Source organism: Hyperolius riggenbachi, chromosome 1 (assembly GCF_040937935.1).
Source record: "Hyperolius riggenbachi isolate aHypRig1 chromosome 1, aHypRig1.pri, whole genome shotgun sequence".
NCBI classification, from domain to species: Eukaryota; Metazoa; Chordata; class Amphibia; order Anura; family Hyperoliidae; genus Hyperolius; species Hyperolius riggenbachi.
Genome location: NC_090646.1, coordinates 380326253 through 380340681, shown reverse-complemented (window position 1 = coordinate 380340681; position 14429 = coordinate 380326253). Strand labels below are relative to the sequence as shown.

Sequence of the window (14429 nt, the reverse complement as noted above, 5' to 3'; positions counted from 1 at the left end):
TCTGATCAGAGAGGGATCGTATGGCTGCCTTTACTGCAAACAGATTGTGATTCGATTTCAGCATAGAACCGATTACAATCTGTGGTGGTGCTGCCGCTGCCTCCCCTCCCTCCCTCACATACATTACCTGCTCCGGACGGCGCGTGTCCCCGCTGTCTTCTTCTCCGCTGGGTGCCGGGTTCCTGACCGGCTGGCTTCACTTCTTTCTGTCCGGGGAAGTTTAAACAGTAGAGGGTGCTCTACTGTTTAAACTTCCTGCCGGGACAGGAAGTGAAGCCAGCCGGACCGGAACGCGGAACCCAGCGGAGAAGAAGACATCAGTGACAGCGGGGATACGCGCTGGCCGGAGCAGGTAATGTATTGCCGCTGTATTGCGTCGGTCGTCGGGCATTCGAACGCCGCTATTGACGCACTCCCGGCCCGCCAGCGATCGAGAAAAATCTTCCGCACGGACGGCTCGACGGGAACGATTGATTTCAGACGGAAATCAATCGTTTGTGTTTGCGCAACGATTTCACAGCAGATTTGATCACAGTGATCGAATCTGCTGTATATCGGCGGGAAAATCGTTAGGTGTATGGGCCCCTTTACCCTTCCTAAGCTGGAAGAGTCTGTGCCTGTAGTGCTATGGTGGAGGAAGTCACACATCAGCAGGGGGAGATTTGTGCAGCTACTTTCCTCCATTGGTTGCTCAGTGCTGTTTTTGATTTGTCTGCATAAGGAAAGGATTTGTGTGGAGTGTTTGTTCACAGAGAGGCAACACTAACTGCAAGTCCATGTCACCTGTCAGTCCCCTCCTGCTGTCTTATCAGTCTACTTCCCCCCCTGTGGAGAGAGACCACCTGGTGCATTGTTAGTGCTGGCTTCCTCCCATTTATTTTAGTATTTATATAGCGCTGACATCTTATGCAGCACTATACAGAGTATATCGTCTTGTCACAAACTGTCCCTCAGAGGAGCTCACAATCTAATCCATACCGTAGTCGTATATCTATGTATGAATCGTGTAGTGTATGTATCCTAGTCTACAGTCAATTTTAAGGTGCGTACAGACAAACTACTGTAATGAATGACGGGTCCGTCAGACCCTCCCGCTGGGCGGGCGTTCTCCCGACAGTAGTGCGTGTGTACAGTCTGTTGGCAGACTGATAAGATACATTCAGAAACAGCCTCATCAGTCTGTCTGACAGACTGTACACACACACTACTGTCAGCAAAATGCCCGCCCAGTGGGAGGGTCTGACGGACCCGTCATTCATTACAGTAATGCGTGTGTACGCACCTTTAGGGGGAAGCGAATTAACTTATCTGTAGGTGATTGGGGTGTGGGAGGAAACCAGAGTACCCGGAGGAAACCCATGCAGACATGGGGAGAACATACAAACTCCTTGCAGATGTTGACCTGGCTGGGATTTGAAGCAGGGACCCAACCCGCACAAGGCGAGAGCGCTAACCACTCCACCACCGTGCATCCCACTATTATTTCTAATATTGGCTACTTTCATTGCCCCTGGTCAGAAGCTCAGACTGGCAGGGTTTATTCATGTATATTACATATAAATATTTTATTAATCTGGCTCAGTTTTTAGTTTTTCTATTTGAAAACCACATACGTTTGCACCTTGAGGTATTGTAAGTCTCACCCCTCCTCCCACTAGCACTCATTGGGACCCCCTGTACCCAGTAGTACTCAGTGTAAACCCCCTCTTCCCAGCAACAGGCAGAGCAACCCAACCCCCTTTCCAGCAGCACCAGTGTGCCACCAACCCCCATCCACAGATATGATGCCCTCTTCTAAGCAGCAGTGAGCCCAATGTGCTCCCCACGTTCCAGTTTTGGGATGTAAGAGGATGCCAGAAGCCCTGGCAATATCTGTATATGCATGCCATTGATATACACCTGTTGGTGGCGTGTGTGTGTGTGTGTGTGTGTGTGGTGGTGGGGGGGCGCCGCCACGGGTTTTCTTGCCTGGAGTGACAAAGAGGCTTGAGGCGCCCCTGCATGGTTGCTCCCTCTTCCCTCCCACACAACAATGAACCTGCATGGCTGAAGGCTGTCAGATCGTGCCTGCATGTACAAGAAATCTCTGTTTTTATTTCTTGGTTTTATAGTCAAAAAGGAAAATACCTCTAGTTATTTCTAGGTAAATAAACATGAACATTATTAGCAAATGACTTCCAATATTTCAAATCAACCAGGCAACATAATTGTCTGAAATCTAGTATCTAAAACAAATTAAAAATGCAGAACATACAGCGTGAGGTCTGAGGAGACCAAATAATCTGAGAAGTCGAAGTTCAAAATGTTGACTAAACCTGTAAGTGAACTCTTGTAATTCAGCACTTCGGGCCATGTCAGAAGTAAAATCGATGACAGGAGTGATTTCTCGTACAAAAAAGCTGTCAAGTTTCAATTCCCAGAGTCCAGACCTTTGAAATGAGCTAGCAAGCAGAACTACAACAGGCCAGAGGCCATGTGTTCGGAGCCAAAAAGTAGCAGGGTTACCTCATTAGATGAGCTTTCCAGCTTGTTCTGGTAATCTGTCAAGGTATGTCTCAGCGCTTCAAGGACAGCAGGGCCGGCAGGTTTAATGTTATTGTGGGTCCCTAAAGACCAAAAATATAGCGATAAAATATAATCATGGAATTGCAAATAACATTAAATAATATAAATATATATATTTAAAAACAGGAAGCGATTCAAAACCCAGGGGAGTTTTTATATTATCCTCTTTTAATTTCTATGCACAGTATTTATAGACATCTACTGATAAATGATTAAAAAAGAAATACAACCATGCCACTCCATCCTTAGCCAGCACTGCTACTGTAACAATGGCCTTCACACAAGAATAATCTTCCACAGAATAATTGGCACTAGGAGTATTAGATCTCTTGGTACTGGTACTGGTACTGAGTGGAGATGCTGCTGCCAATAAAGTGGCCAAAACATAATTAAAGTGATTTTTCACCAAATTATTTTGGACACAAAGTCTGCATAGCAGGGGCCTTTATGCTGTGTCATCCCTCATACAGCCGGGGCTCAGTGTAGCCAAAATGTGTCCTGACACGCATACCTTATTGTGCTTGCAGGGATGCCAAGATGCTTAGTAGCAATAAAAAAAAAGTATGTGAACCCTTTGGAATTATATGCACTTCTGTACAAATTGGTTACAAAATGTGACCCGGTGTTCATCTATGTCACAACAATAGACAATCACAGTCTGCTTAAACTAATACCACACAAATAATTAAATGTTTCCATGTTTTTATTGAACACACCATGTAAACATTCACAGTGCAGGTGGAAAAGGTATGTGTAAACCGATGGATTTAATAACTGGTTGAACCTCCTATAGCAGCAATAACTTCAACCAAACGTTTCCTGTAGTTGCAGATTAGACGTGAACAACGGTCAGGAATCATTTTTGACCATTCCTCTTTACAGAACCGTTTCAGTTCAGCAATATTCTTGGGATGTCTGGTGTAAACTGCTTTCTTGGGGTCATACCACAGCATCTCAATCGGGTTGAGGTCAGGACTCTGACTAGGCCACTCCAGAAGGCGTATTCCTTCTGTTTAAGCAGTTCTGTTGTTGATTTAAGTTTATGCTTTGGGTCATTGTCATGTTGCAACACCCAGTTTCTGCTGACCTTCAGCTGGTGGACAGATGGCCTTAAGTTATTCTGCAAAAAGTCTTGATAAACTTGGGAATTTATTTTTTCTTCAATGATAGCAATCTGTCCAGGCCCTGATGCAGCGAAGCAGCCCCAAACCATGATGACCCCACCACCATACTTCACAGTTGGGATGAGGTTTTGATATTGGTGTGCCCCTTTTTCTCCTTACATAGTGTTGTGTTTTTCTTTCAAACAACTAAACTTTGGTTTCATCTGTCCACAGAATATCTTGCCAGTACTGCTGTGGAACATCCAGGTGCTCTTTTGCAAACTTTAAACACGCAACAATGGTTCTTTTGGGACTGCAGTGGCTTCCTCTGTGGTATCCTGCCATGAACTCCATTCTTGTTTAGTGTTTTACATACGATAGATTCAGAGATAACAGGGATGTTCGCATATGCCAGAGACTTTTTTAAGTCTTTAGCTAACACTCTAGGATTTTTCTTCACCTCACTGAGCATTCTGCACTGTGCTCCTGCAGTTATCTTTACAGGACGGTCACTCCCAGGGAGAGTAGCAGCAGAGCTGAACTTTCTGCATTTACAGTGGTTTTCAAAAGTATTCGGCCCCCTTGAAGCTTTCCACATTTTGTCATATTACTGCTACAAACATGAATCAATTTTATTGGAATTCCACGTGAAAGACCAACACAAAGTGGTGTACTTGTGAGAAAGTGGGGTGTGCGTAATTATTCAGCCCCCTTTGGTCTGAGTGCAGTCAGTTGCCCATAGACATTGCCTTATGAGTGCTAATGACTAAATAGAGTGCACCTGTGTGTAATCTAATGTCAGTATAAATACAGCTGCTCTGTGACGGCCTCAGAGGTTGTCTAAGAGAATATTGGGAGCAACAACACCATGAAGTCCAAAGAACACACCAGACAGGTCAGAGAAAAAGTTATTGAGATATTTAAAGCAGGCGTAGGCTACAAAAAGATTTCCAAAGCCTTGAACATCCCACGGAGCACTGTTCAAGCGATCATTCAGAAATAGAAGGAGTATGGCACAACTGTAAACCTACCAAGACAAGGCCGTCCACCTAAACTCACAGGCCGAACAAGGAGAGCGCTGATCAGAAATGCAGTCAAGAGGCCCATGGTGACTCTGGACGAGCTGCAGAGATCTACAGTTCAGGTGGGAGAATCTGTCCATAGGACAACTATTAGGGCTCGTTCCCACTGTTGCGACGCGATTTCGGCCGCATTCCGACGCTTGTAAAAACGCATGCGGATGCGTTTCCGCATGCGTTTTTACCCGCAATTTCGCATGCGATTTCGCATGGCAGGGTGCCATGCGAAATTAACCATGACACTGCCAGGGCTAAATAAAATTGAAAAAGGTGCAAAATCGCACGCGAAATCACGGGTAAAAACGCATGTAACAAACGCATGCGTTTTTACTATTAAATACATTAGCGGCGATTCGCACGGATTCCCGATGCAGGCGAAATCGTTGGCTCTTGTGCGTTTTTTCCACGCTGAAAAAAACGCACCTCAACAACGCTACAGTGGAAACAGGCACATCCACTTGCATTACACGTGCGGATCTGCATGCGTTGGACGCATGCAGATTCGCGATAGTGGGAACGAGCCCTTAGTCGTGCACTGGACAAAGTTCGCCTTTATGGAAGAGTGGCAAGAAGAAAGCCATTGTTAACAGAAAAGCATAAGATGCCCTGTTTGCAGTTTGCCACAAGCCATGTTGGGGACACAGCAAACGTGGAAGAAGGTGCTCTGGTCAGATGAGACCAAAATGGAACTTTTTGGCCAAAATGCTATGTGTGGTTTTTTTTTTAATGTTTGGAATCATGTATGATCTTCGTTCCACTTCTCACGTCTACACCACTTTGTATTGGTCTTTCACGTGGAATTCCAATAAAATTGATTGAGGTTTGTGGCAGTAATATGACAAAATGTGGAAAACTTCAAGGGGGCCGAATACTTTAGCAAACCACTGTATAGACAATTTATCTTACCGTGGACTGATGAACAGCAAGGCTTTTGGAGATACTTTGATAACCCTTTCCAGCTTTATGCAAGTCATCAATACTTAATCGTAGGTCTTCTGAGAGCTCTTTTGTGCGAGGCATCATTCACATCAGGCAATGCTTCTTGGGAAAAGCAAACCCAAAACTGGTGTGTGTTTTTTATAGGGCATGGCAGCTGTAGCCAACACCTCCAATCTCATTTTTTGATTGGACTCCAGCTGGGTAACACCTCACTCCAATTAGCTCTTGGAGATATCATGCACTGTTTACATGGTGTGTTCAATAAAAACATGGAAAGATTTAATTATTTGTGTTGTATTAGTTTAAGCAGACTGTGATTGTCTATTGTTGTGACTTAGATAAAGATCAGATCACGGTTTATTACTAATTTGTGCAGAAATCCATAGAATTCCAAAGGGTTCACATACTTTTTATTGCTACTGTAATTGTCACATACAGAGAGGGAAGCACTGTGACTGCCAGGCTACTGAAAACTTCTAACCTGCCCTCTTCTTCAATGCAGAACATTCTGTTTGGCCCAGAGCAGAGCGAAACGTTTTGCTTGCAAGTGGGAACCAAGCCTATTGTGTTGCGTTGCTGATTTCAGCACATTACAGGACTTCTTAGTACATTCTGATCTGCAGTTTGACTTGTGCCGACATACTGTACAGCTTACAAAAGATATGCAGGTCTCATCATTATTTGGCTACAGTGGGAATTATTAACCACTTGAGGACCGCGGTGTTAAACCCCCTAAAGACCAGGACATTTTTCTTAAACTGGGCCACTGCAGCTTTAAGGGCTCGCTGCGGGGCCGCACAACTCAACACACAAGTGATCCCCCCCTCCCTTTCTCCCCACCAACAGAGCTCTCTGTTGGTGGGGTCTGATCGCTCCCCCAGTGTTTATTTTTGTAAATATTTTCTTTTTTTTTTTAAATAAATTTTAATTTTGTTATATTTTTCCCTCCCTCCCCCAGTCAGCCTATCACAGGTATCGTCTGTCATAGGATTCAGCCTATGAGAGCCGATCGCTCTATTGTGTCCCAGGGGGACAGCCGTGTCACACGGCTATCCCCAGTACAGCGCTGCCTTAGATCGCAGTGCTGTACTATGTTAATAGACGTGGTTTTGCCGTCTAACAGTCTCCTAGCGGCGATCGCCGCTCCGTCTTCCAAGCGGAGATGCGCGTGCATCGGCACATCCGCAATCTCCTGCTAGCCCCATTAAAAGCGTTCACGCCAATCGTGGAGCGGTCGGCAAGTAGTTAAACTATGCAAAACCTTAATGTGTATGCTGCAGATAGAACACACTCCAAAATCAAACTGAGACCTGCCTGTACTGATAACTGCATAGAAAGGTTCTTTCTTTTATTCTCTCCTCTCAGATGAGAAGAGTTTTCTGACGTTTCACTGGATTGAAAATGGAGTAGGAATAATAATTGTTATACTGTATTTGAGTACAAAATGTTTTAAATTGTGCTCTGCATCCCTCTTTAAAGTAACAAAATTCAATGTAATGAGGTTAACTGACTACTTCTGTATAACCGGTAATTGGGAAGAGATAAATACGCATAACTTGATTATAAACTGTTCGGACCTTTCCTCCAACCATGTTGCTCAGGTAGACACCCTTGATATCTCTTTATGCAGAGTAAACAGCAGAGTGTTTGGAGAAAGGATGGAATAGCTACCTTTTCTGGTTCCAACCATTGGATGGATGAATTTGACCATTGCCCTTACATGTCATTCAGATTCTCCGACTTTAGTCTCCCAGCATTGTAAATATTTATTAAAAAAATAAAAATAAAAAACACTGGGGGGGTTTTGGGAAGCAGACCCCACCAACAGAGAGCTCTGTTGGAGGAGATAAAGGGGGGGGGGGGGGGAGGGGGGGAAAATCACTTGTGTGCTTTGTTGTGCGGCCTTAAAGTGATTAAACTTTAGATAAGATATATAATAATAATAATACGAACATTTGTATATCGCTTTTCTCCTGTCGGACTCAAAGCGCTCAAGAGCTGCAGCCACTGGGACACGCTCAAGAGGCCACCCTGCAGTGTTAGGGAGTCTTGCCTTGAACTCCTTATTGAATAGGTACTGACCCTTACCAGGATTCGAACACTGGTCTCCCATGTCAAAAGCGGTGCCCTTAACCAGTACACTATCCAGGCACTACTATAGACAAGTTACTTGTCATAGTTAGTTTTAAAGCTGCAGTGGCCTTTTTTTTAAAAAAAACGGCCTGGTCTTCAGGGAGGGGGGGAGGAAGTAAAGCCTGTGTTCCTGAAGAGGTTAAAGGACCACTATCGCAAAGAATTGTAAAATTGAAAATACATTTAAACATATACAAATCAGGAGTACGTTTTTTCCAGAGTAAAATGTGCCATGAATTACTTTTCTGTCACTTATGGTAGGTAGTAGAAATCTGACAGAACCGACAGGTTTTGAGCTACTCTATATCTTCATGGGGGAGTCCCAGCAAGACTTTTATTCTTTATAAAGACATTCCCTGAAAATGATTTATATAATGATGCTGGTCAGCCTCCCTGCTCGCTACACATTTTGGCAGCTGTACAGAGCAACTGCCATTCACTAAAAATACTTAGAATCCCAAATGAGGAGATGGGTTAGTCCAAATTGAAGTACCAGGGCCGAGGAAATAAGTCTTCAGCGACGGGCAGCCTTCGCTGCTCCCGTGGTCACCGTTAGCGGAGAGACGAATGAATGGGAATGCAGTTCCCATTCATTAATTGATTGAATCGAGATTCAATGAACCACAGCGTCTATGAGATGCCTGCATTCATTGTATCTTCCTGTGCCATGAATTACTTCCGATTCACGTACTAATAATGACTGAAGACATCTCGTGGCCAAATAGTAAATTATACCAAAATCCACTTTTATTTAATATAAATCCCAACACTAACTTTTATAATTAACTATGTCCCTCCCACACCCTCCCATAGTACCCAAACTTTTTTTTTTGTGCATAGGAAAAAAAAATTACGTAAAAAAAATACATAAGTAGTTACCTTAGGGATTACATTTTTTAAAAATATTTATGTCAAGAGGGTATATTACTGTTAATTTTTAATTTACTGGCTTGTAATTGGTGATGGACGCAAAACTGAGAAAATGCACCTTTATTTCCAAATAAAATATTGGCGTCATACATTGGCTTGATAGTGTAATGGTTAAGGGCTCTGCCTCTGACACGGGAGACCAGGGTTCAAATCTCAGCTCTGCCTGATCAGTAAGCCAGCACCTATTCAGCAGGAGACCTTAGGCAAGTCTCCTGCTGAATAGTGGCTGCAGCTCTGGCGCTTTGAGTCCGCTAGGAGAAAAGTGCGATATAAGTGTTTGTCTTGGTCTTTTGTCTTTTTTGTTTACTAGGGAATTTTTTTTAAATGTTTCAATAATTGGGACAAATGAGCAAATAAAATGTGTGGCTTTAATCTACAGTAGAACGTTTTATTTTAACACTATAAAGGTGACCATACACTGGTCGATTTGCCATCAGATTCGACCAACAGATAGATCCCTCTCTGATCGAATCTGATCAGAGAGGGATCGTATGGCTACCTTTACAGCAAACAGATTGTGAACCGATTTCAGCCTGAAACCGTTCACAATTTGTTGTGGTGGTGCTGCTGCTGCTGCTGTCCCCGCCCGCATACATTACCTGCTCCGCCGGCGCAACTCCAGTCCCCCGGTCACCGCTGCTCTGGTCTCCAGGTCCGGCATGCCTCACTTCTTCTAGCCCGGCAGGAAGTTTAAACAGTAGAGGGCGCTCTACTGTTTAAACTTCCTGCCGGGCTAGAAGAAGTGAGGCATGCCGGACCTGGAGACCAGAGCGCAGACAGAGCAGTGGTGACCGGGAGACTGGAGTCGCGCCGGCGGAGCAGGTAATGTATGCGGGCTCTATTGCGTCGGTCGTCGGGCACTCGAACGCCGCTAGCGACGCGCTCCCTACCCGCGGGCGATCGACGTTAATTTTCCGCATGGAGCGATCGGCGGGATCGGACGAAATGGATCGAAATTCGGCGTGTAGCGCGAACGATTGGCAGCAGATTCGATCCCAGTGATCGAATCTGCTGTCGAAACGGCGGCAAATCGGGCCAGTGTATGGCCAGCTTAATGGCCAAAAACTGAAACATAATGATTTTTTTTCTTATTATTCCAATTAAAATTTGTTTAGAATAAAATAATTCTTAGCATAATGCACCTCCCAAAGAAAGCCTAATTGGTGGTGAATTAGTAGTGATTAAGTTATTGGCGAAATAATGGAAGGAGTACTGACAGGTGAAAATTGCCCTGTTCCTAAAGGGGTAAAAACCCCTCAGTGGTCAAGTGGTTAATTTACTCTAAACTTTATTCCCATCCTTTAAATTTATATATTTCTTATTTTGATGTGGTTAATATGAAGGAAAATGAACCAGGATAGAAAGGAACAGTGTGGTTTGACAACATATTTGTCTTATGAAATCTTTATGGTATGCGTGACTAGGGATGCGGCAAGAGCATGGTTAGGGGTGTGGAAGGGGCATGACTTAAAAGTCCCTCTTTCTTATTTTAGAAAATTGGTAGGTATGCACCTGAACCTGCCCATACTACTCCCTGTGCTGGTGGAGATTACCGTAACTTTTTGTCAGGGTAATGTGAAAGGGGCTTTAGTGCGGTGCACTTTTCCTGTGGTGTGGTGCGCCTACCCTGCTGTGGGAGAATTGCACCACACATTTATGAAACCAGCCTGAAATAAACACTTACATTCTCATATCGATGCACTTTTTTTTTACAGCTTAGGAAAATGTAAATGTATGAATGAGTTAACCTCTTTAGCAGTAATCTGTAGCTCATAGCATAATCGTGTGCCTGAGTGAGTTATATGCAGGAGCTGCTGCAGATCTCTCTGTGGTATGTTTTGTTTCTTGTTTTTAGGGTCTAAAAGTTTGTGAAAAAATTGCATGGATTTTAGAACCTAAATCTGGAAATAATCATAATGCCAGGAAAGTTAAATTAAATGCTGAACCATATGTTAATTTGTGCACATTTAACGTTGTCTAGTTTTCATAAGAGATGTATGAACATGCTGGGACAATGAAAAGCTGTATAAAAAGTTGCGGAATGCCTTGTTAGGTCTTGAATGTCCTACACAACCTCTGTGAATGTGTGACCTTACACAGGCTCAAGACTTTGGCTCCAGCCCATGAAAACATCTGCTCCCTTTACAGGTACACTGAAAAGACCTTTTTCTCTGTTGGATTCAGGGTACAACATGTGTGCCCCTTCCTAGAGGTCCTCCTGGATTATAAAACTTGTAAATCAACGTACAATGCTACAACAGCAGGTCCTATCGCCCTGACCCTCCGGTAGGAAAGTCAGGCCAGAGTACTGCTGTGAGGATTCTTAGAATAATGCCATCAAATGAGAACATGCAGTGATGTGAATCTAGGAGACAGCTGTACAATTCCCCCATTGAAGTCACTTAAAAATGCAGACAGATGCATCTGTCACACTGTACCTCCAACTAACCTGATACAGAAAGGCCTGACACATTGAAGCTGTCCACCAGTCCCTGTAGTTCCCTTATAGTATATCCATACACCTCTTCCAGAGAAAGCTGCTGTTTCTTGGTCTGCATGACAGTTAAAATGGTATTAGTTTTAATAAGTAGTACAATGACAAAGTGGTATTAAAAAAATAAAAAATAAATAAATTATATATATATATAATTTATATAACCAAGAGCCCCTGTCACTGTTTTCCTGTTGTGTGCTGCAGCCGCCCCTCTGCAATTATATATTTCTTATGGAGGTTGGGGACCTCCTGTGCTGCGTGCATGCTTTGCATAGAATTGCATAAAAAAATTTGGTTTGTGCTGCTTACCCCTTGGTATTTATTTATAATTTTCCCCTGTAAGCCTGCATAACCACACCCACCTCTAGCACAGTTAAGCATATAAATTAGTGCATTGCACATGTTCAGAGAGTTCATTTGGTAGCTAGTGAAAGGTAAGGTGTTTTTAATTTCTTTTTTTTCCCATTTAGTTGACTCTTGGGTTTTTGGTTTAGTTCCCACTAGACTGCTTATAAAAACTGGCATTATGCATGGTAGAGTAGGACTCACCAGATCGGGGACACTTTGGCGCAGTTGGTGAGCTTAAGCGCGTTAAAGCGTAACCAAGAGCCCCTGTCACTGTTTTCCTGTTGTGTGCTGCAGCCCCTCTGCAATTATATATTTCTTATGGAGGTTGGGGACCTCCTGTGCTGCGTGCATGCTTTGCATAGAATTGCATAAAAAAATTTGGTTTGTGCTGCTTACCCCTTGGTATTTATTTATAATTTTCCCCTGTAAGCCTGCATAACCACACCCACCTCTAGCACAGTTAAGCATATAAATTAGTGCATTGCACATGTTCAGAGAGTTCATTTGGTAGCTAGTGAAAGGTAAGGTGTTTTTAATTTCTTTTTTTTCCCATTTAGTTGACTCTTGGGTTTTTGGTTTAGTTCCCACTAGACTGCTTATAAAAACTGGCATTATGCATGGTAGAGTAGGACTCACCAGATCGGGGACACTTTGGCGCAGTTGGTGAGCTTAAGCGCGTTAAAGCGTAACCAAAAGCCCCTGTCACTGTTTTCCTGTTGTGTGCTGCAGCCCCTCTGCAATTATATATATATACATACATACATACATATACACACACACACACACACACACACACACACACACACACACACACACACACATACACATACACATATACACGTACATACACAGTGGCTTGCAAAAGTATTCACCCCCCTTGAAGTTTTCCACATGTTGTCACATTACTGCCACAAACATGAATCGATTTTTATTGGAATTCCACGTGAAAGACCAAAACAAAGTGGTGTACACGTGAGAAGTGGAATGAAAATCATACATTATTCCAAACATTTTTTACACATACATAACTGCAAAGTGGGGTGTGCGTAATTATTCAGCCCCCTGAGTCAATACTTTGTAGAACCACCTTTTGCTGCAATTACAGCTGCCAGTCTTTTAGGGTATGTCTCTACCAGCTTTGCACACCTAGAGACTGAAGTCCTTGCCCATTCTTCTTTGCAAAACAGCTCCAGCTCAGTCAGATTAGATAGACAGCGTTTGTGAACAGCAGTTTTCAGATCTTGCCACAGATTCTCGATTAGATTTAGATCTGGGCTTTGACTGGGCCATTCTAACACATGGATCCGTTTCATTGTAAACCATTCCATTGTTGCCCTGGCTTTATGTGTAGGGTCATTGTCCTGCTGGAAGGTGAACCTCCGTCCCAGTCTCTAGTCCTTTGCAGACTCCAAGAGGTTTTCTGCCAAGATTGCCCTGTATTTGGCTCCATTCATCTTCCCATCAACTCTGAACAGCTTCCCTGTTGAAGAGAAGCACCCCCAGAGCATGATGCTGCCACCACCATATTTGACATTGGGGATGGTGTGTTCTGAGTGATGTGCAGTGTTAGTTTTCTGCCACACATAGCATTTTGCATTTTGGCCAAAAAGTTCCATTTTGGTCTCATCTGACCAGAGCACCTTCTTCCACGTTTGCTGCGTCCCCCACATGGCTTGTGGCAAACTGCAAACGGGACTTCTTATGCTTTTCTGTTAACAATGGCTTTCTTCTTGCCACTCTTCCATAAAGGCCAACTTTGTGCAGTGCACGACTAATAGTTGTCCTATGGACAGATTCCCCCACCTGAGCTGTACATCTCTGCATTTCGTCCAGAGTCACCATGGGCCTCTTGACTGCATTTCTGATCAGCGCTCTCCTTGTTCGGCCTGTGAGTTTAGGTACACGGCCTTGTCTTGGTAGGTTTACAGTTGTGCCATACTGCTTCCATTTCTGTGTGTGTGTGTGTCTATTTGAAAAAAAGTTTCCTACTGATAATCTCAATGTCACCTTTATACCATGGTCATTATTTTTACAGGGGTGTCAAACTCAAATACACAGTGGGCCAAAACTAAAATCGAAGTCCAACCATGAAGTCTAGTAACCATCTTCCTCCCTTATACAGTTCCCTGCTGTCTATTGCCCCTCCTCTCTTCCTCTATTCAGTCTCCTAGTGTCTAGTGGCCCCAGCTTCCTCTACCATGTAGCTTGCCTGCTGACCTAGTGGTTCCTCACTCCCTTCCCAGTGGCCCGCCACCCTCCCCTGTACAGTTTCCCGGTGTCTATTGGTCCTCCTCCCTCTCCTATTCAGTAGCCTAGTGTTTACTGCATCGTTCTCCCTCCCTTATACAGTTCCCTGGTGTCTAGTAGCCCCCTCGCTCCCCTTTACAGTTCCTTGCTGTTTATTGCTCCCCCCTCCCCCATACAGTTTCCTATTGTCAAGTGGCCCCACCTCCCCCTACCATGTGGTTTCCCTACTAGTCTAGTGCTTCCCCACTCCTTCCACAATATAGCATCTCTGTTGGTCTTGTGCTTCCAACCCACCCCCAATATGGCAACCCTGGTAGTCTAGTGGCTGCCCGTCCTATGGGCCCCTCTCCCTAGTATATACAATGCATCAGTAGCCATTCTTATCTTACCTCTTACAGACACCAACATTGTCCATCCATCTACAGCTCACTGGCCGCTCTCTGCCCATTTCATTCTCCTCTTGCATGTAATCACACGGCATGCAGGAGTAGTATCAGGATGTAGGGCGAGCAGTGAGCTGTAGAGGGTAGACAGACATTGTTGGTGTCCAGAGGAGGGGAGATAATCACAGCTAACTGAACACCGATACCT

The 14429-nt window shown here is 44.1% G+C and overlaps 1 protein-coding gene across 4 annotated transcripts in view; it reads right to left on the bottom strand.

Moving 5' to 3' along the window:
* CCDC171 (coiled-coil domain containing 171) overlaps nt 1–14429 on the bottom strand; it is a 103223-nt gene that overhangs the window by 50135 nt on the left and 38659 nt on the right. For all 4 annotated transcript variants that reach the window (XM_068234370.1, XM_068234373.1, XM_068234372.1 and 1 more), the window contains exons 9-10: nt 11199–11301; nt 2506–2606 (exon numbers count right to left, since the gene is read on the bottom strand). In XM_068234370.1, the coding sequence (XP_068090471.1) occupies nt 2506–2606; nt 11199–11301 (204 nt within the window). The remainder of the gene's footprint in view (nt 1–2505; nt 2607–11198; nt 11302–14429) is intronic.